This window comes from Macaca nemestrina, chromosome 9 (assembly GCF_043159975.1).
Source record: "Macaca nemestrina isolate mMacNem1 chromosome 9, mMacNem.hap1, whole genome shotgun sequence".
In the NCBI taxonomy this organism is placed as follows: Eukaryota; Metazoa; Chordata; class Mammalia; order Primates; family Cercopithecidae; genus Macaca; species Macaca nemestrina.
Genome location: NC_092133.1, coordinates 71,574,656 through 71,596,742, shown reverse-complemented (window position 1 = coordinate 71,596,742; position 22,087 = coordinate 71,574,656). Strand labels below are relative to the sequence as shown.

General features: G+C 48.9%; 1 protein-coding gene and 1 long non-coding RNA gene across 2 annotated transcripts in view; one reads left to right on the top strand and one right to left on the bottom strand.

Moving 5' to 3' along the window:
* The window catches only part of LOC105465993 (voltage dependent anion channel 2), a 22,062-nt gene extending 20,263 nt beyond the window's left edge, over positions 1–1,799 (bottom strand). The window contains exons 1-3 of the mRNA XM_011714708.3: positions 1,653–1,799; positions 1,402–1,457; positions 305–373 (exon numbers count right to left, since the gene is read on the bottom strand). Of these exons, the coding sequence (XP_011713010.1) occupies positions 305–373; positions 1,402–1,432 (100 nt within the window). The 5' untranslated portion in view covers positions 1,433–1,457; positions 1,653–1,799. The remainder of the gene's footprint in view (positions 1–304; positions 374–1,401; positions 1,458–1,652) is intronic.
* LOC139356278 (uncharacterized) lies at positions 1,787–22,087 on the top strand. The gene is made up of 2 exons (XR_011607853.1): positions 1,787–1,920; positions 21,782–22,087. It is a non-coding gene; the product is annotated as an uncharacterized lncRNA (long non-coding RNA).

Sequence of the window (22,087 nt, the reverse complement as noted above, 5' to 3'; positions counted from 1 at the left end):
AGACACCACCTCTACGAAAAATAAAAAAATTAGCCAAGTGTGGCAGAGTGTGCCTGTAGTCCCAGCTACTTGGGACTTGGGAGGCTGAGGAAAGATGATCGCTTGAGTCCAGGAGGTCCAGGCTACAGTGAGGTATGATCGTGCCACTGCATCCAGCCTGGGCAACAGGCTCAAAAAAATAAATAAGTCTAAATTTAAAGCAGCAAGATATTTACAATTTGCAATGATTAATCTGATTTCACTAAGCAACCCAAACATACATTTTCACTCTTTATCTAACACGTTTTAAAAATAAGGTTCTTACCAAATCCTTTGTTGAAAATATCTCTGGCAGCTTTGCCAAGGTCAGCATATGATGGAGGAATACACATTGCTGGTAGAAAAAAAATTCCAGTATTAATGTCTCTATTCTCCCATCTTCTATCCAAGAACTAGAGTACGACCCACTGCTGATATTAAAATTCAAGCAATCCTATGTGTTGGAATTATGTTTTTTATCTGGTCAGGAGCTACACTAAAACTATAACGACCTATAAAGGAGATACCACCAACGAATTATTTCTAAAATAGATAACCATGGTTATACGAACTTGGGAAATTCGTTCCAAAATAGAAAAACAGTCTATTACCTACAGCCTCACTTCCTAGGACTGGACAGGTACAAAGAAACAAGTATTTGTGTGCATGGATATGTATCTGCTAAAATTCACTGAGATGAGCTGACTTAACTAAATTAGATAAAATCAAAACCTAAGACTAGGCCCTGTCCCTGATATGTCGTTTAATATCTTCGCTGAGGTGAAAACCAACATCCTGGAGTGGGAAGAGAACTTAATACTCTGGGAATTTAAATATTGAAACTTTGAAAAAATACTGCCATCTGTGTTTCATTCAAATGTCTGTATCAACTAAATATCAAATGGCGCTTCAAACTTACTAATATGACTCTCAAGTCCTTAGCCAATGCTGTGCTGCTTAAGGGCAGGCAATCTGAGCTCATTACACCAGCTCATTCATTCCACAAAGCACGTCCACGCCCTTAAGAGCACATGTAATGACCTTGTGCTCTCACAAGGACTGCTACTTCCTCTAGAAGAGTGACTGATCCCATCCTCCAAAGCGGAATCCCCAATTAATAACTTTTACTTCTGTACGTCAAAGACACGTACAAAAGCTGAAAGTCCATGCGGCCACAGACCAACTCCCCGGGCCTTGTTCCCCTATTTGAAATCCAGCAGCCCAGCCCCTCCTCGGCAGAGGTGGTCAGACGGTAAGGCGACCACCAAAAGCGGCCGAATTTCCAAGTCCTCGGAAAGACAGAGGGAAACAAACTGCGGGTTTCTGGTCGACAGGCTCCGACTCCCCGCCGCCCCATCCGGCAGAGATCCCTGCTCTACTTACGCCGCGCGCAAGTCTGTCCGTAGGTCGCCATGGCGAGGCCGTGGGAAGAGGGGAATCTGCGGGAGGGACAAGAAGTGCGGTCAGCTGGGGTCAAAGGGCCAAAGGGAGGTCCCGGGCAGAGAGGGGCGAGGGGCCGCGGGGCAGCGCGGCCATCTTAGGAAGCCAGGGCCGACCCCAAGTCCGGCGCAGGCCTCCCGCTTGGCCGAAGCGGCCTAGGCCCCTGGGTCGGCGTGAGGCGGGCGCGGCGGTACCTGGTGGTCTCCTGAGGGGGGCCGCAGCCACCGCTCCGCTAGCTGCTGAAGCCGCTCGTCACGCTCACTGTCCGGCTGCAGCTGCAGCGGCTGGAGGGCGAAGTGAAGGAGACACCGTTCCGCCCGCCGCAACCCTGTCCTCTCCCAGCCAGGACCCCGCCGCTGCCCCCGGGGCTGTCCGCCGCGCCTGTGCCCGCAGCGCAGCCCGCTGCCAACTCCACCCTGCTCCGGAGCGGCCACGTGGACCGACAGCGCCACGGTCCTGCAGGTGGGCTGCCTCGGTCCGTCGATGGGGATCGGGAAGGCAGAAGCTGCTGGGCCTTGAATCAGGCAGCTATCCGGGCAGCCTCAGAGGCGAGGGGGCGGGGAACGGCGAAGGCAGCGCGCTGCCGCCCGCCCGGGAGGGGGATGGGGCGGAGGCCCCGCGCGAACGCGTCACGGACGGGGCGGGGCGTCGGCGCGTGGCCGGGGCGATAGGGCGCGGCTGCGCACCACCGGGGTCACGTACATCTCTCCTACTCCCTTTACACGCTGGTGCGGGTCCGCCCCAGAAACAAACTCCTGCACAGGGCGCCTGCGGGGAGTCAGCTGAGCGTTACCCACGTCCATCCTACTAGCGCAGCCTGCGCTTCTGAGGGACAGCTTCTCTTTCCCAACCCAGTGAGAACGAGTGGGACACAGGGGCGCCACCTCCAGCCCCTCGCGCTCTTCTGCCCTCTTTTCCCACCTTGGTGTGACTGCCTTGCTGTGCCGGGCTGTGTGCCTGAGAGGTTTTTCGGGACTGCCTCTCCCTGAACAAATGTGAGCAGGTCCCAGCGTGCCCCACCCATTTCCACTCCGCCTTAGGCTTTCTCTTCCGCGGCTCCTCCCCACTCAGGCATGGCACTGCCTCACACCCGCACGGAGCCGGAGCTTGGCGAGACAAGCCCGCTCCGGGTCCAACTTCCTCTGGATTATGGCCCTGGAGAAAATGTGGTATCATCCTGAGCAGGCGTTAGAATGCTGCACACCCAAGTTCCCCGGGTGTGCAGGAAGGGTGACAGAGCTGTTAGATAAAATGTTAGATAAACTATAGGAAGCCGTTAATTTAGACTGAGCTCCTGCATTAGGCGCATCAAACCAAACCAAAATGGGGTGGTTCATGCTGAAGCTCCAAACTACCACGCCAAAGCTAGGATATTTGCAAAAAATCAGGAGAGAAACAGATGCTAACCAGATCCCCAAACAGGCTGGGCGCGGTGGCTCACATCTGAAATACCAGCACTTTTGGATGCCAAGGTGGGCGGATCGCCTGAGCTCAGGAGTTCCAGACCAGCTTAGGCACAGGGATACCCTGTCTCTACCAAAAAAAAAAAAAAAAAAAAAAAAAAATGCCGGGCGTGGTGGTAGGCGCCTGTAGTCCCAGCTCCTTGGGAAGCTGAGGAGGGAGGATTGCTTGAGCCTGGGAGGTTGAGGCTGTAGTAAGGTTAGATGGGGCCACTACTGCACTCCAGCCTGCCCACTGGAGCAAGACCATGTCTCAAACAAAAATCCCCAAACAGGCCAGTTTTAGCTGACGTAAAGAAGTCCCATGTTGTTTAACCTTTACAAGAAAAGTGACTTTCTACCGACTAATCCACGTTTTGTTTCTGCTTTCCTTGGCCCTTTTCTGTCTGTAATATCAACTTCCTCTTCTCATTGGAACATTCATTCCATTTTATAGAATGAAGCGTTGCCCAATTGTAGAATTGGAACTAAAAGCCAATTAAGATGTGTAAACTAAATTTGTTGTAATTTTTTCTTTTAACAGAACCAAAGGAAGGAAAAAAAAATGAGCAGTCTAATGATATAGAGCAGTCATCTATCTCAGTAATTTAGCCAGTCTACCTCAGTTTTTGTTTTGTTTTTGGTTTTTTGGGTTTTTTGTTTTTTTTTTTGGTTTGGTTTTTGTTTTTGAGATGGAGTCTCGCTCTGTCACCCAGGCTGGAGTGCAGTGGTGCTCTCTCGGCTCACTGCAAGCTCTGCCTCCCGGGTTCACGCCATTCTCCTGCCTCAGCCTCCAGAGTGGCTGGGATCACAGGCGCCCGCTACCACGCCCCGCTAGTTTTTTGTATTTTTAGTAGAGATGAGGTTTCACCGTGTTAGCCAGTATGGTCTCGATCTCCTGACCTTGTGATCTGCCTGCCGCAGCCTTCCAGGGTGCTGGGATTACAGGCGTGAGCCACCGCACTCGGCCTACCTCAGTTTTTTAATTTATAAAATGACAAATGAAACGAAGTGATCTTTAGTAGCTATCAGCCATAGTCTCTGAGCAAAGCCTTTTCCCCCTTGACTTTCTCTAGCTCTGAAAGCGATGTCTGCTCAAATGCTCTCAAGGTTCTACCCTCCTCCTAAACCAGAAAAGGATGGCTAGATGGGCTTCCACAGTTCAAAACCCAGGTTAAAGCTGCAGCCTGGAAGATTTCCCTCCCATGAGCAAGCCCAGCCAGCTGTCTTGCCTGGTCATGACTGGGCTTATGTTGCAAAGGTTAGCAGAATTTACTTCTAAGAGATCAGTCACCAGAAGCCCTCATTCATTCCTTCATTCGAGCTCAGGTCGGTTTGCAATCATTTTGGCTCTTCTGGGAAATGGTCTGGTATGTTTGATGTTATTGTGAGGCTAATAACAAAGACCGGCATTTCCATCCTAACTGCACCACAGCACACTACCTCTCCGAAACACCCAGTCTGATAAATGAGTCACCTCCACTACCTGCAGCAGGGCTTATTCACAATGTGAATTATCTGTAGCAATTTGTAGCCCCCTGAACTTCACTTTCTCTGAGGCTTCACCTTCTGCAAACCCAAGGAATGTACACAATACCTAAGGACCAGGGGAAGAACATCTGTGGCCAAACAGGGGAATAATGGCAGTATTTTCCAGAGCTGGATTTAGTAAATAAATCTGAGTGCTTACATCCAAAGTCCTTTAGACCAAAGCTGCATTAGTAGGCAGTTACTACCTACCACAAGCAACTACTTTGTGTCATCCACGGGGTAAGCAAAGTCCATTGAGACACAGTCCCTACTCTCAAGGCACTTACAGTCAAGTGTGTGTAAAGGTGTCAAGAACAGGGGAAGGTCCAAAATTTTACCCTACTTGCACACTAACAAGTTAGCCTGCCATAGTTTCAGAGGCTCACAGATGCTAGCAGAAGACATGAGACGTGTGGGTCAAGGACAAAAGACTCTCTTACCTGTGACACAGCAGGCAGCATAAGCTTCGTGTTTTGCCTCAATTTCTGCTGTCCTCTGCATCCCTCAGGAGTGATGCAGAGCAGGTTAGGTGGATGCTGTGCACACCATGCATTGGTGTCCCAGCCAAGGAACCCTAAGCTTATAAAACCACCTGTCTTAGAAGGAGCTGCTAACAAATCTGCCCAACCTTCATCCTATGAAAGGAAAGTATCTTGGGCCCCTAAGATCATTAAGCTAAAGGGAAAAGTCAAGCTGGGAATTGCTTAGGGCAGACCTGCCTCGCATTCTGTTCAAAGTCATCCTTCCGCTCACTGAGATAAATGCATATCTGATTGCCTTCTTTGGAGAGGCTAATCAGAAACTCAGTGCAACCATTTGTCTCTCACCTACCTGTGACCTGGAAGCCCTCTCCCCACTTTGAGTTGTCCCGCCTTTCCTGGCCACTTTGAGTTGTCCTGCCTTTCTTGACCGAACCAATGTTCATTTTACGTATGTTGATTGATGTCTCATATCTCCCTAAAATGTATAAAACCAAACTGTGCTCTGACCACCTTGGTTACACGTCATCAAGACCTCCTGAGGCTGTGTCAAGGTTAAGTGTCCTCAACCTTGGCAAAATAAACTTTTTTTTTTTTTTCTTTTTAAGACTGAGTTTCGCTCTTGCCGCCCAGGCTGCAGGGCAATGGTGCGATCTCTGCTCTCTGCAAACTCTGCCTCCTGGGTTCAAGCGATTCTCCAGCCTCAGCCTCCTGAGTAGCTGGGATTACAGGCGCGCCACCACCACGCCCGGCTAATTTTTGTATTTTTAGTAGAGACAGGGTTTTACCATGTTGGCCAGGTTGCTTTCGAACTCCTGACCTCAGGTGATCTGCCCGCTTTGGCCTCTCAAAGTGCTGGGATTACAGGCATGAGCCACCACGCCTGGCAATTTTTTTTTTTTTTTTTTTTTTTTTTTTTTTTTTTTGAGACAGAGGAGATAGAGTTTCACTCTTTTGCCCACACTGGAGTGAAGTGGCACAATCTCAACTCACTGCACCCTCCGTCTACCAGGTTCAAGTGATTCTCCTGCGTCAGCCTCCCAAGTAGCTGGGGTTACAGGCGCCTGCCATCATACCCAGCTGATTTCTGTATTTTTAGTAGAGATGGGGTTTCACCATGTTGGCTAGACTGGTCTCGAACTCCTGACCTCAGGTGATCCACCCACATCGGCCTCCCAAAGTTCTAGGATTGTAAGCGTGAGCTACTGTGCCTGACCTGGCAAAATAAACTTTCTAAATTCTCAAATTTCTCAAATTCTCAGGGTTCACAATCCCTGAGGGGGAGATTATTATACTGCTCAGGAAATAAAATCTGTTTTCTGCCCCAGAGAGAGATATTATCTTCCAAGGCTGTTTGCTAAGTAAACATCCTGGAAAGATAGTCTGAGACAAAAGCTGCCATAAGATGGGTAGAAACACCATGGAGAATTGGCCCCAACAAAGGATGGGGAATGGGAAAGACAAGCTCAAGATGTCACAAGTACAGTTTTTTTGTGGGGGAGCAGGGTCTTGCTATATTGCCCAGGCTGGTCTTGAACTCCTGACCTCAAGCAATCCTCCCATTTCAGCCTCCCAAGTAGCTGGATCACAAGTGTGAGCCACCACACTCGGCTTCTGCAAGTACAGTTTTAAGATGTAAATACAGAGAACCGTGGGCACAGTCAGATGGAGGGGCTACTTGCACTGAAGTTTGAAAGCAGGACTTAACAAAATTAGAAAGCCAACAGATGGAGGATGGGAAGGCAAAATTCTAGAAAGAGGATGTGCAAAATCATAGGAGTGCTTGAAGTGGCAAGAATTGTTTGGAAACCACGTATTATTTTTTTGCTTTTGATTTGCTTTTGTTTTTGTTTTTGTCTGAGACAGAGTCCCACTCTGTCACCCAGACTGGAGTGCAGTAGCACAATCTTGGCTCACTGCAATCTCTGCCTCCCGAGTTCAAGCAATTCTCCTGCCTCAGCTTCCTGAGTAGGTGGGATTACAAGCACGTGTCACCACACCTGGCTAATTTTTGTATTTTTAGTAGAGATGGGGTTTCGCCATGTTGGCCAGGCTGGTCTCAAACTCCTGACCTCGGGTGATCTGCCCGCCTTGGCCTCCCAAAGTGCTGGGATTACAGGTGTGAGCCACTGCACCCGGCTAGTTTTCTTTTTGTTTGTTTGTTTTTGAGACAGGGTCCCCCTGCATTGCCCAGGCTGTTCTCAAACTCCCAAGCAATTCTCCTGCCTCAGCCTCATGAGTAGCTGGGACTACAGGTGCGTACCACAGGGCCTGGGGGAAACCACAAGTCATTAAGTAAAGCTGGAACAAGCTATCGAAAAAGTTGAGAAATTAGACTAAAGATGTTGGTTGGAGCCAAATACTGAAGGTCCTGAAAGTAGCAAGTGAGGACAAGTCTAGGGTAGCTGGGAGCAACATTTCTGATTTGAGCAATGGGGAGGACAAAGGCTCCAGCCACTGTGGGAAGGTCTGCAGGAAGAGGGGCAGGTGTGAGGGTGAAGACCATGATTCCATTTTGGATGAATATGAGAAGCCAGGTCCACATTGCAATGCAGTTGTCCAATAGGCAGTTATGAAGCTTTGGAGCGAGGTCTGGCTCAGAAGCATGGGTGTAAAAGTTAGTTTTAATTATGACTAACTATGGGTGTGGTTTAAGTCAGTGAGATATGGGATAGGAATAAAGACACTAACAGCCTAAAGGACGAGGCTATGGGCATTAGTCTTCTTTTTTTTTTTTTTTTTTTTTGAGACAGTCTCACTCTGTCACCCAGGCTGGAGTGCAGTGGTATGGTCTTGGCTCACTGCAACCTCTGCCTCAGCCTCCCGAGTAGCTGGGACTACAGGCATGTGCCACCATACCCGGCTAATTTTTTTGTATTTTTAGTACAGCCAGTTTCACTATGTTCTCCAGGCTGGTCTTGAACTCCTGACCTTGTGATCCAGCTGCCTTGGCCTTCCGAAGTGCGGGGATTACAGGTAGGAGCCACCGCGCCCCGCCAGGAGCATTAGTCTTTTAGGGGCAAGAAGCAGAGGAGGAGCTAATGAAGAGAACTGACAAAAACTAGCCAGGAGGATAATAAAAAGAGAACTCAGGAGGAGCACTTCTGTGGAAACCAGAAGAAGAGAGCACTGGGTAGAGAAGGGAGCGCTCAACAGTGTCACAAACTGAGGAGAGGTCAAGTGAGGCAAGGGCAGAGAGCATTAGGGCCAGACGCAGTGGCTCACACCAATAATCCCAGCACTTTGGGAGGCCAAGGCAGGAGGATCACTTGAGCCCAGGAGTTTGAGACCAGCCTGAGCAACATGGCAAGATCTCATTTCTGCAAAAAACAGAAAATTATCTGGGCACAGTGGTGTGTGCCTGTAGTCCCAGCTACTCGGGAGGTTGAGGTGGGAAGGATCGCTTGATCCCAGGAGTTTGAGGTCACAGTAAGCTATGGTTGTGCCATTGCACTCCAGCCTGGGCGAGAGAGCAAAACCTTGTATTCAATAATAATAATAATAATAAATAAAAGAAATAGCAGCATTAGCTGCTATTACTGTGTAACAAATTACCCCCAAATTTAATGGCCTAAAACAAGCATTCTATTACCTGAAAGTTTCTGTGGGTCAAAAATTAGGGACTGGCTTATCTGGGTGGTTCTGGCTCGGGGCCCCTCAGGGGGTTGCAGTTGAGATGCTGGCTGGGGCTGCAATCATCTGAAGGGTTAACGGCACTCAAGGACCTGCTTTTAGGATGGCACCCTCATGTGGCTTTTGGCAGGAGGCCTCAGTTCCTTGCTATGTGAGCTTCTCCATGGCCTCTTGGGTGTCCTTGTGACATGGCCGCTGGCTTCTCTCAGAGCAAGTGATCTGAGAGAGACACTGAAGCCACAATGTCTTATATGATCCAGCCTCAGAAATCGCACTATCATTTCTGCCTTATTCTGTTTGTTAGAAGTGAGTTAGTAAGACCAGACCACACTCAAGAGGAGGGAAATTAGGCTCTCTCTCTTGAATGGAGTGTCAAAGAATTTGTAGATATTCTTTAAATCCCCACAGCCTATCTTTTGTTTGTTTTTTTTTTGTTTGTTTGTTTTTTGAGATGGAGTCTCGCCCTGTCGCCCAGGCTGGAGTATGGTGGCGCAATCTCACTGCAACCTCCGCCTCCTGGGTTCAAGCAGTTCTCTGCTCTCAGCCTCCTGAGTAGCTGGGATTACAGGCACCCGCCACCATGCCCTACTAATTTTTTGTATTTTTAGTAGAGATGGGGTTTCACCATCTTGGCCAGGCTGGTCTTGAACTCCTGACCTCTTGATCCACCCACCTCAGCCTCCCAAAGTGCTGGGATTACAGGAGTGAACCACTGCACCAGGCCCCCACAGCCTATCTTTTGAAAGGAGTGTCAATTTGTGGATATTATTTAAATCCTCACAGCCTACGCCATGGTCACATTTACTTTCATTCCTCCCACATGCAAAACATACTCCCTCCCAAAACCTCCCCCAGATCGCAGCCTTCACAGTAGCCGCATGAGGCTCCTTGGATGTAGTTCCTTGAGTCCAGCAGTTCCTCTCCATCTGAAGACCTGTGAACTAAAGAGATATCAACACAAGTGGTGGGATAGGCACAGCATAACCACTACAGACACCCCTGTTCAAAAAGGGGGAAACAGGAAGTACCCAGGAGTCACAGGTCCACAGAGATTCTGAAATCCAGCCAGGCAAACTTGGAAGTTCCCTTATTAGGACTCAGTCCTCCTCCTGCCTGCACCAGATGAGGTCATGCAGGGAGAGCCAGCCCTAGACACACACTCCTTCTCTTCCTGCCCCTGGCCTCTGTCCCACACTGGAAGGGGCACACCCCAGCCTGCACATCCAAGCTCTCTCCCCATCACGTACATACTCTGTTTGACCACCCCAAGGGCTTAGGGGTGTGTCACTGGCAGTTCAGTCCATCTTCTGGAGGAGGGACCCTGGGGGAAAGTCCATGCAGGCCCCAGAAGCAGGCTCAGGATGGTTTGAAACAAGAATTCTGAGGTCTCCTGTATTCTGAGTTTGGTCTGGATATGGAGAGGGCGGGCGTGGGCTCTGGTGGGCATGTTCTCTGGGCCCTGCAGGCTCCTCACCTCATAGGAATGGGCACAACGTGAGAAGGGTTCTGGTGAGGTCTTCCAAAGCATGAGACCCAAGAGGCCCTCCAAAGCATGAGACTGGGGGGTGGGCTACAAAGCATGAGACTGGGTGGGGCCCTCCAAAGCCTGAGACCCAGGGCAGGGGCCCTCCAAAACATGAGACCTGGGGAGGGCCTCCAAAGCATGAGGCCCAGGGGAGGGGCTCTTCTTGCCTAGGTTGAAGAGCAATACTGGGGCTAGGGACTGAGAATCTTCCTGTGATTGAAGCATGTTAGGATGAAATGAGAAAGAGAGAGAGGACTGCAAGCTGGGGTTATGGTTGGAATGTGGGACACAGGGAAGCAAGGTTTTGCCATGGCACATTCAAGGTGGTGAGCAGCTATGGAAGCGTGGAGTGAAGTGAAGGCCAGTGGAGCTGAGGTGATCAGGGCTGTAGCTGAGGCTAAGATGTTGAAGCTATGCACCCCACACACACCCAGCAAACAGTGGTGGGGTCGGCACAGGTTATTGACAGAGGTACTGATGTCACCAGGGTGTTGCCAGGATAAGAGATGAGGAGACAATGGTGAGTCAGGTACCAAAGTCTTCAGGAGACATGGAGGCGTGACCAGGAAGTTGGCCATAAAGGATGACAAGTAAAGAAAGCCAGAGTTGGCCGGGCGCGGTGGCTCACGTCTGTAATCCCAGCACTTTGAGAGGCCGAGGCGGGCGGATCATGAGGTCAGGAGATCGAGACCATCCTGGCCAACACGGTGAAACCCCGTCTCTACTAAAAAATACAAAAATTAGCCAGGCTTGGTGGCGGCGCCTGTAGTCCCAGCTACTCGGGAGGCGGAGCTTGCAGTGAGCCGAGATCGCGCCACTGCACTCCAGCCTGGGCGACAGAGCGAGACTCCGTCTCAAAAAAAAAAAAAAGAATGGCAGAGCTGATGGGATGAACCTCAAAGCAGGTGATCTTATAGGAGGTGACAAGTGAAGTAAGTGGCCCCCTCCCAGTCCCAGTCCAGTCGTGGGGTGTGGGAGGGAGTCTTCCCTGGGCTCCAGTATCCCCGGGGAAAGGTGAGGGGAGTGAAAGAGCATTCAGCGGTGCAGCTGAGAACTTAGGGTAGTTTGTTAACAACACCACAGGCTTCTAGAGGGGCACAATGGGATGGGGTGAGGAGGACAGCGGTGGAAGTTCAAACCAAGGAGAAGGAAGCGCAGACAAGACTGGGATAAAACTAGGAAGAGCACGAATGAACAGACGAACTCATATTTTGGGGAGTTAGGGCCAACGGCCAGAGGTGAGGGGCATGCTAGGGCTCAAAAGTCAAGCCAGTGCCTGTGAAAATCCTTAAATCATGCATAAAGGACAGTATGCCTGTTTTTGGGTATACAACCTCGGGTTGCCATTTTTAGCCACACTAAAGCATGAAAACCACTGATCTAGACTGTCTATCAAATCCCAGAAGTGACTGGGAGAAAGGAGGGATATTCTACAGCTTTCCAGATGACATTCAGATTAATCTACCTGATGTAGTCTTTAATATACAATGTGATGATTAAAGCAGATAGTGGAGTTATAGCTCAACAGTCAGGACACAAGTTAAGTACAAGCTTCATGCAGCTCCTCTCAACTGATATCCCAGTTTAACCATTCAGAGTTGATATAAAGTTTGATATAAAAGGACTTTCCCACCAGGCACGGTGGCTCACGCCTGTAATACCAGCACTTTGGGAAGCCGAGGTGGGTGGATCACTTGAGGTTAGGGGTTTGAGACCAGCCTGAGCAACATGGTGAAACCCCATCTCCACTGAAAATACAAACATTAGCTGGGCATGGTGGCGCATGCCTGTAATCCCAGCTACTTGGGAGGCTGAGGCAGGAGAATTGCTTGAACCCAGCAGGTGGAGGTTGCAGTGAGCCAAGATGGTGCCATTGCACTCCAGCCTGGGCAACAAGAGCCAGACTCGGTCTTAATTAAAAAAGGAAAAAAAAAGGACTTTCCAGCCAGGCTCAGTGGCTCATGCCTGTAATCCCAAAACTTTGGGATGCTGAGGCGGGCAGATCACTTGAGCTCAGGATTTCGAGGCCACCCTGGGCAACATGGCAAAACTCCATGTCTACCAAAAAATACAAAAAAATTAGCCCGGTGTGGTGGCACGCACCTGTGCTCCCAGGTACTTGGGAGGCTGAGGTGGGAGGGTCGCTCGAGCCCAGGAGGCGAAGGTTGCAGTGAGCTGAGATCGCGCCACTGCACTCCAGCCTGGGTGACAGAGTGAGACCCTGTCTCAAAAAAGAAAAAAAAAAAAGGGCTTTCCTATTCATTGTCCAGTCAGTAACCTGTGGCCTTGCTCAGAGTTCTGTTTGTAAAGAAACATTGTTCTGTTTCTTTAAAAAGCTCAGCACAGCTGGGCTGGGTGGCTCACCCCTCTAATGCCAGCACTCTGGGAGGCCAAGGCACGTGGAGCACCTGAGGTCAGGAGTTCGAAACCAGCCTGACCAACATGATGAAACCCCGTCTCTACCAAAAATATAAAAATCTGGCCGGGCACGGTGGCTCACACCTGTAATCCCAGCACTTTGGGGGGCCAAGGTGGGCGGATCACAAGGTCAGGAGATCGAGACCATCCTGGCTAACACGGTGAAACCATGTCTCTACTAAAAATACAAAAAAATTAGCCAGGCGTGGTGGCAGGCGCCTGTAGTCCCAGCTACTCCGGAGGCTGAGGCAGGATAACGGCGTGAACCCGGGATGCGGAGCTTGCAGTGAGACGAGATCACGCCACTGCACTCCAGCCTGGGCAACAAAGCGAGACTCCGTCTCAAAAAAAAAAAAAAAAAAAAAAAAAATTAGCGGGGCGTGGTGGCGCACACCTGTAATCCCAGCTACTCAGGAGGCTGAGGCAGGAGAATCGCTTGAACCTGGGAGGCGGAGGTTGCAGTGAGCTGAGATTGTGCGATTGCTCTCCAGCCTGAGCAGTAAGAGCGAAACTCCATTTCAAAAAAAAAAAAGCTCAGCACATTCTGTGGGAATGCTTAGCCCCAGTAGTGGGGATAACGCAGAGGCTCCTGCTCAAGGATCTTCAGTGGCTCCCATTTACCCACAGGATAAGGTCCCCGACACAATGGTGATGGAACCATGATCCTACCCTGCCTCTGTCACAGTCGTGTTTCCCACCTGCCACCTGTGCCAATTCAGGTCACAAGCAATTCCCAAATCACGGTTTCTTTAGTGTCACTGCCATTGCTTATGCTCACTGTACCTAGAATGCCTCCTTGTCCCCACTGTTTTAAGTTAAATTCTCGATATCCTTGTAAAGCCCAGCTCAAATGTACTCCCGCCACAGTTTTCTTCTGTCTTACCAGCTACAAGTTCATTTTATTTCCTCTGAAATTCTATGGCATTTGTTACCTTATAACACTTATTACATACTTTCTTTTTTTTTTTTTTTAACTTTCTCTCTGAGCAAACATGATTAACACAATATTTTCATTTTTCTTTTCTTCCTTTTCTTTCCTTTTTATATTCTTTTTTCTTTTTTTTCTTTTCTCTTTTCTTTTCTTTCCTTTTCTTTTCTTTTTCAAAACAAATGCAGTGGCACAATCTTGACTCACTGCAGCCTTAACCTCCTAAGCTCAAGCAATCCTCTCACCATAGCCTTCCAAGTAGCTGGGACTACAGGCATGTGCACCACCATACCTGGCTATTTTTCTCATTTTTGTAGAGACAGGGTCTCTCTGTATTGTCCAGCCTGGTCTTGAACTCCTGGGCTCAAGTGGTCCTCCTGCCTCGGCCTCTCAAAGTGCTGGGATTACAGGCATGAGCCACCATGCCCAGCCCACTTTTTTTTTATATTAAAACAACAACAACAACAACAACAAAAAACACAACTCTGCCCTCCCCATCAAGTTCTTTAATATAATCCTTCCTTCCTTCCTTCCTTCCTTCCTTCCATCCTCCCTCCATCCCTCCCTCCCTCTCTCCCTCCCTCTCCCTCCTTCCCTCCCTCTCCCTTCCTCTCTCCCTTCCTTTCTCTTTTGAGATGGAGTTTCACTCTTGTTTCCCAGGCTGGAGTGCAATGGCACGATCTCAGCTCACCGCAAACTCCACCTCCTGGGTTCAAGTGATTCTCCTGCTTCAGCCTCCCAAGTAGCTGGGATTACAGGCATGCACCAGCACACTCAGCTAATTTTGTATTTTTAGTAGAGACGGGGTTTCTCCATGTTGGTCAGGCTGGTCTCAAACTCCTGACCTCAGGAGATCTGCCCGTCTCGTCCCCCGAAAGTACTGGGATTACAATTGTGAGCCCCTGCACCCGGCCAAGAATTGTTTCTTACTCAACTCTATCCCCACCACCCACCAAATATCTAATAATGATGACACTAGTCATGAATAATAAACACAATCAAAGTAGTCGTGGCTAACACATATAGGGCACTTCCTCTGTTCCAGGCATTGCTCGAAACACTTCATGTGCTTTATTTAATTCTCCCCACCTTTTTTTTCTTTCTTGAGACGGAGTCTTGCTCTGTCGCCCAGGCTGGGGTGCAGTGGCATGATCTCAGCTCATTGCTACTTCTGACTCCCGGGTTCAAATGAGTCTTCTGCCTCAGGCTCCCAAGTAGCTGGGATTACAGGCGCCTGCCACCACGCCTGGCCTATTTAATTCTCATAACAACCCTATGAGACAGGTACCATTAAGTGTGAAACAGAAGCTTATGGGGGTGCACAGGCCTGGCTTGGGATGCATAGCTAGTTCTTCAGGAGTTGGAGACAGAATCTAAGCCAGCTGTCTCTGAGTGTGAGGTGCATACTCTGAGCCACCACTTATATTGCCTCCTCATTGTCAAAGCCTTTCCCATGGAGGGTGACTAATAATATTTATAGAACATTTAAAGAGTCCACTGCTTTGGACTATTCCAGTCATGACTTGCATCCATTGACAGAGTTGCCTTCAAAATTATTTCCTTTTAAATTTGTAGTGGGGACAGGAGCTTCCACAATGAGGGTAAATTGGGCAGCAGGGAGGGTCTTCTCCAAGACCTTTCACTGGGTCACCAATGAGAATGTCTCGTGACTCACATTCCACGGCTGCCTGAATCTACTGTGTGACTGCCCTGTGTCTCTGGGGCCGGTGTGGGAGGCAATGGAAGGAGGGAAAGGGAGCATTCTGAAGCCTGGGAAAGTCACATGGGCAATTTGGCCGGCAGCCGCCTGGACACTCAGTACAGAGGGAAGCTGATGAGGAGGCCAGAGGGACAAAGGGCCATTATTTCTGGCTGTAGGAGTTTGGTCAGTTTGCTACTGGGTGACCCACCATCACTCCCACCAATTTGAGTTCTCCTAGAGCTTTGGTGGGAAGTAAAGCAATGAGATTTCAAATGAGTCACATCCTATGTCTGGAAACTGAGGCAGCGTCAGGGCTGGTTATGGCTGTAAGGACTGATCCGTCATGACTTTGAGGACTTTTGAGGACCACCCTCTCACTCCAATCCCCACTCTACCCCACTGCAAGATGAACACAGCTCTGAGTGCGTGACTCCTCTCTTCAGAACCTCTCCATGAATCTACCCACATGCCAGGTAACATACAGGTTAAAGCTCTCCACGGCATGGCCTCAACTTAACTTTCTAAGCCAGCACAGCTTTGTTGAATAATTACACATGTCATTAATATAATTTACACATACAGAAAGAGCTCTGTGATCACATAGGTTGGGGAAACTTTGGATTAAACCAAGATTAACCCATTTCTGTAAGTGGAACTTCTCAGAGCCGCACTTTTGTGCAGGATGAGTCTCTGAGAGGATGCAATATGGCCCCAGTTTTTTAAAGAAGGATCTTGAGAGACTAAAAAGTATGCTCCATTAAGTATCATTCCCACCCTGAAATTTAACCAGTTCTTCCAGGCCCATTGTGGCAATCATAGAAAGGTACTGTTCAGATCTGCTGCTGTGAGGAGCAGAGGGCTGACTGCTGCAGCTGCTGGGCTCTGGACCTCCTGATGCCAGGCAGGCTGCTCCCCGCCAAAGACCTGCACTCATGCAGGGCCATCCCTGCAAAACCCGGGACTCCTCTAACAGGCAGCTTTGGCTTGAGGATGACCTTTTGTCCTGGCTGAACTTTCCTAGAACTGTGTTGCCATCTGAGGCTTTTCCCACTTTATCTCCCCTCCTTCCTGTGTCACAATGTGCACACTTACACCTAGATATATAGTTTAGAACATATATAAGCTCTGGAAAACTTTGCAATTTTGAGTCGGTCTGGTGATAATTTCCAGGCCTTTGCCCTGTAACCGGTTGCAGAAATAACTCTCTTCCTCCCTAGTTCATCTGCATCTCGTTATTGGGCCACAAGAAATAGCAACCCAACCCTCAGTTTGGTCCAGGAACAAGAGGGTCTCACCATGTTGCCTGGTCTGGCTTCAAGGAATCCTCCCACTTCAGCTTCCCAATATGTTGGGATTACAGGCTGAGCCACCGCGCCCAGCCTGGTCGTGCTTGTTAAGCCCTGTTAAACACAACCTGAAAGGGCGGTTTGAGCAGTGAAAGCCTCAGACTCAGGCTAAGCAAAAGTAGAAAAAAATGGCAGAAAACCAAAGGAAGGAAATTCCAAAGGCTGGTGAGAGTGTGTTGATGAGGGAGCACAATGAGGACACACAGAATCCAGGCTTTCCTGGCCTTCTCCATTAGTGCAGCATGTCAGGCCACCTTGGTATTAGAGTTTTCCCAAGGAGTCTAACTTGGCAAGGGAAACCACAGCTCAGGAGTGGTGGCTCCCAAACTAACCTGTTGTGGGTCTTTGCAGGAGGAAGCTACTGGAATTCTTAGATCTTCTGCCTATGTGTCTAGCTGTGACCTGGCCTCTGGGGAGGCTCAGTTAAGGGCTTGACTTTGTCCCAGGAGCCCAACATTGCTCTCAGAGGGGAGAGGAGGTTATTTTCACTCACCCTAGCTCTTCCCAAAATCTCATTAGTTCCTTGAAACCATAGCACCAGGACATTTTACTTCCAGCTGTAAGTCACAGCTAGAAGAAATTCCTGCGACCCTACTTTGGGGGCATAGTCCATCCCTAAAGGCCTCCTTGCTCTTTTTTTTGAGATGGAGTCTTGCTCTATTGCCCAGGCTGGAGTGCAGTGGCATCATCTTGGTTCACTGCAACCTCCACCTCCCGGGTTCAAGCGATTCTCCTGCCTCAGCCTCCCAAGTAGCTGGGATTGCAGGTGCCCGTCACCACACCAGGCTAATTTTTGTGTTTTTAGTAGAGACGGGGTTTCACCATGTTGGCCAGGCTGGTCTCGAAATCCTGACCTCAAGTGATATACCCGCCTCGGCCTCCCAAAGTGCTGGGATTACAGGTGTGAACCACCATGCCCGGCCACCTCCTCGCTCTTATAGGCAGGGGAACTCGTGTGTAGCAAGGTCTCCTCCCCACAGGATCCTTCTTCTGTTCTAACTGGGTAATCCTCCATGACCAGTCTCTCATTTTCTTTATTTAAGACCCTTATGTGACAGGAAAGTTCTATGTGTATGTGTATGTATACAGATGTGGGCTTTTGTGGTTGTAGCTTTTTTGGGGGTTGGAGGAGGGGAAGGTAGGAGGAGTTCTTGTTGAGAGTTGAGGCTGCTGCCACAGCTGCCCTACAAGTAGAAAGCCACTGGGTTTATGAAATTCAAATATAGAGGCCAAAGTATACCAGGGATGCCACCATCACCTCCAAAACAACGTCAATTTCTCTGCATTTCCAGCAATTTTATGAGACAAGCTACAAAGATACACCATTTAGATGAATCACTCTGCTCTCTGCAGTACCAAGAACTTCAAGCATAGTTAATTCAGAATGACTAGGTCCAGCTAACAAGAGCTGGTTTGTCTGAATCAAAGTATATTTAAAGAAACTCAGTTTTATTACCTTCAGGAATCTAGTGGAACTATGCTAATAAATTGCTCCTCTGTGTAGGTCTTAAGGGAAATATGTTTTAATGAACAGATGAAAATATTTCCTAATTCAGTCTATCCAGTGTTTATATAGAAAGTGTTACTCATCAAGTGTTTACGTTTACTTGAAATGCTTGCTCTTGTTTACAATCACAGTATTTTAGTTTAATGAACCCTGTGTTTATAAATGGTATAAAATAAAACTATCCACCTTGTCATTCCGTCTAAATTAGTGAAGTCCCAACTAATGCCTCAATGGCTCTGTTAGCATAAAATCAAGAGTCATTGCACCAGCTGGGTACGGTGGTTCACACCTGTAATCCTAGCTCTTTTGGGAGGCTGAGGTGGGAGGATCACTTGAGGCCAGGAGTTGAGACCAGCCTGGGCAACATAGTGAGACCTCATTTCTACAAAAAATAAACAAAATTATTTTTTGTGGCCATGTGCCTGTGGTCCCAGCTACTTGGGAGGCTGAAGTGAAAGGATCACTTGGACCCAGGAGGTCAAGGCTGCAGTGAACCATGATCATGCCACTGCACTCCAGCCTGGATGACAGAGGGAGATCCTGTCTCAAAAAAGAAAGGAAGGAAAAAAAAAAAAAGAATCATTGTACCCATCACTCAAAAGAAACACTTAGCTTTTGCATGGGCTATTCTTCCAGCGGTGGGGGTTTGGGGATCCAGCCCTAGTCTTTCATATTTTGTGACACATTCTTTCTCCCTCCTTTCTACGAATGTTTGTTAAGGAACTAGTAATGTGTCAGACACTGTGCTAGGGACTAATTAACAGTCAACAATCTCACAGTCTAGAAAGGGAGACAGACATGAACAATGAGCAAGTATTGTAAAGTGCTGTAGGTACAAGGATAGCTGTATGAACAGAGGACAGTGAGGTTACAGGAGTCAGTTCACCTGGGGAGCTTCGTGAAGGCTTCAGCATTGAATGGATTCTTTTTTTTTTTTTTTTTTTTTTGAGATGGAGTCTTGCTCTGTTGCCCAGGCTGGAGTGCAGTGGTGTCTCGGCTCACTGCAACCTCCGCTTCCTGGGTTCACGCCATTCTCCTGCCTCAGCCTCCTGAGTAGCTAGGACTACAGGCACCTGCCACCATGCCCGGCTAATATTTTTTGTATTTTTAGTAGAGACGCGGTTTCACCGTGTTAGCCAGGATGGTCTCGATCTCCTGACCTCGTGATCCGCACGCCTCCACCTCCCAAAGTGCTGGGATTACAGGCGTGAGCCACCGCGCCCGGAGAATGGATTATTAAAAATGGAGGATACGGCTGGGGGCAGTGGCTCACGCCTGTAATCCCTGCACTTTGGGAGGCTGAGGCAGGTATATCATCTGAGGTTAGGAGTTCAAGACCAACCTGGCCAACATGGTGAAACCCCGTCTTTACTAAAAATACAAAAAATTAGCCGGCCATGGTGGTGCACATCTGTAATCCCAGCTACTCAGGAGGCTGAGGCGGGAGAATCACTTGAGCTTGGGAGGTGAAGGTTGCAATGAGCAGAGATCCTGCCACTGCACTCCAGTCTGGGCAACAGGGCGAAAGTCAGTCTCAAAAAAAAAGAGAGGCTATAAGACCAGGCATGGTGGCTCACGCTTGTAATCCCAGCACTTTGGGAGGCTGAGTCAGGCAGATTACCTGAGGTCAGGAGTTCGAGACCAGTCTGGCCAACAGCCAAGATAGCACCACTGCATTCCAGCCTGAGTGACACAGGGAAATTCTCTCTCCAGAAAAAAAAAAAAAAAAAAAAAAAGGAGGGTATATTTAGTTATACCCATGGGCTATTAAAAAAAGAGAGGATGCTCCAGGCACCGTGGCTCACGCCTGTAATCCCAGCACTTTGGGAGGCTGAGGTGGGCAGATCACGAGGTCAGGAGATTGAGACCAGCCTGGCCAACATGGTGAAACCCTGTCTCTACTATAAATACAAAAATTAGCTGGGCATGGTGGCGGGTGCCTGTAATCCCAGCTACTTGGGAGGCTGAGGCAGGAGAATCCCTTGAACCCAGGCAGCGGAGGTTGCAGTGAGCCAAGATCGTGCCAACTGCACTCCAGCCTGGGCAACAGAGCGAGACTCCATCTCAAAAAAAAAAGATGTGTTTGGCAGACAGGGACAGGAAGGGCAGCACATGAAGGAAAGGTGCTCAGGCATGATACTACAACTGCAAGGCATATTTAGCCAGCTGCAAACAACATGGCAAGAATGGAAATGACAATGGATGGGCCATTAGGGGAGAAGGTTACCCAGCAAGACCAGGCTGGAGAGGTCAGGTAAGGCCAGATTGGAACCTATGCAAGACAGTGCCTGCTCAAGTTCTACCTCCTCACAAAATTACAAGCATGAAATAAGACATAGATACCCAGCTGTGGCTTAGTCCATATCCCCAGCCATGTCATGACCCATATACGCCCAGTCCAGGTCAAGGGAGAGCACGGGTTGGCAGTCCTCAGCACTTGACCCATATCACATCTGGAGTATCATATTTAGGGCCTCAGTGACAAATTAGGGGGCATTGGTGAGGCAAAAGAGTAAATCTCATCCCTGTTACTCTGTTTTGGCCACAGGCAGATGTCTAAAAGTATGATTTCCGGCTGGGTGCAGTGGTTCATGCCTGTAATCCCAACACTTTGGGGGGCCAAGGCATGGAGATCACTTGAGCCCAAGAGTTTGAGACCAGACTGGGCCACAAAGTGAGACCCTTTCTCTAACAACAACAACAACAAATATTTAAAAATTAGCTGTGTGGGCCGGGCGCGGTGGCCCACGCCTGTAATCCCAGCACTTTGGGAGGCTGAGGAAGGTGGATCATGAGGTCAGGAGATCGAGACGAGCCTGGCCAACATGGTGAAACCGTGTCTGTCCTACAAATACAAAAATTAGCTGGGCTTGGTGGCACGTGTCTGTAGTCCCAGCTACTTGGGAGGCTGAGGCAGGAGAGTCAATTGAACCCGGGAGGTGGAGGTTGCAGTGAGCTGAGATTGCACCACTGCACTCCAGCCTAGGTGATAGAGCGACACACCATCTCAAAAAAAAAAAAAAAAAATTAAATTAAATTAAATTTTTAAAAAATTAGCTGTGTGGTGGTGTGCACCCATAGCCCCAGTTACTCAGGAGGCCAAGGTGGGAAGATTGCTTGAGCCAAGGAAGTTGAGGCTGCAGTGAGCCATGATTGCACCACTGTACTTCAGCCTGGGTTGACAGAGCAAGTCCCTGCCTCAAAAAAAAAAAAAAAATTGTGATTTCTCAATTGAAAAATGTAAAAATTGCCGGGCACGGTGACTCACGCCTGTAATCCCAGCACTTTAGGAGGCCAAGGCAGGCGGATCACAAGATCAGGAGTTTGAGACCATCCTGGCTAACACAGTGAAACCCCGTCTCTACTAAAAATACAAAAAATTAGCCGGGCGTGGTGGCGGGTGCCTGTAGTCCCAGCTACTCGGGAGCCTGAGGCAGGAGAATCACTTGAGCCCGGGAGGTGCAGGTGGCAATGAGCAGAGATCGTGCCACTGCATTCCAGCTGGGTTACAGAGCAAGACTCCGTCTCAAAAAAAAAAAAAAAAGTAAAAATCATATAATCATATGCATTGCTCAACTCAATTCCAGGCAAAGCCAAATGACAATGCACCGGTGAGTCACCAGTGAGATTGCATTTAAAATCCAGCAGCCTCAGAGCCAAGACCAGCCTTGCGTAAACAGAGTTCAGGGAGGTGTGAAGACAGTGGAGTGAGGTGTGCTGAGGCCAGCCGGCCTCTGGGCTCAGGGCGGGCTGTCCTCTGGGGGGCCGAGTGCATCTGCTGGACTGAAGGCAGAGTAATTTTTTCATCTCATCCAGGAAAAGAAAGAAGATACGCAGCAGAGGAAAGGAATGGAACATTATCCCTCCCTACCTTACGCAGGGGAGTGGTCATCTACACTAAAGCAAAACTTCCTTATCATAGGAAGACCATTTTCCTTGACCTTCAGGCGATTTTATAGTCATCTCGAAAGGAAAATGAAACTCAACTCAGGACTTGATTGAACACAGAGAATCCACTAGGATGCAGTATTCCTGCCCACTTCTCTGGGAAGAAAGAAGCAAATGATGTAGGTCTTTTGGCACTGTTTGCTTAATTATAAAGAAATTATTTTGCAAGCTGGA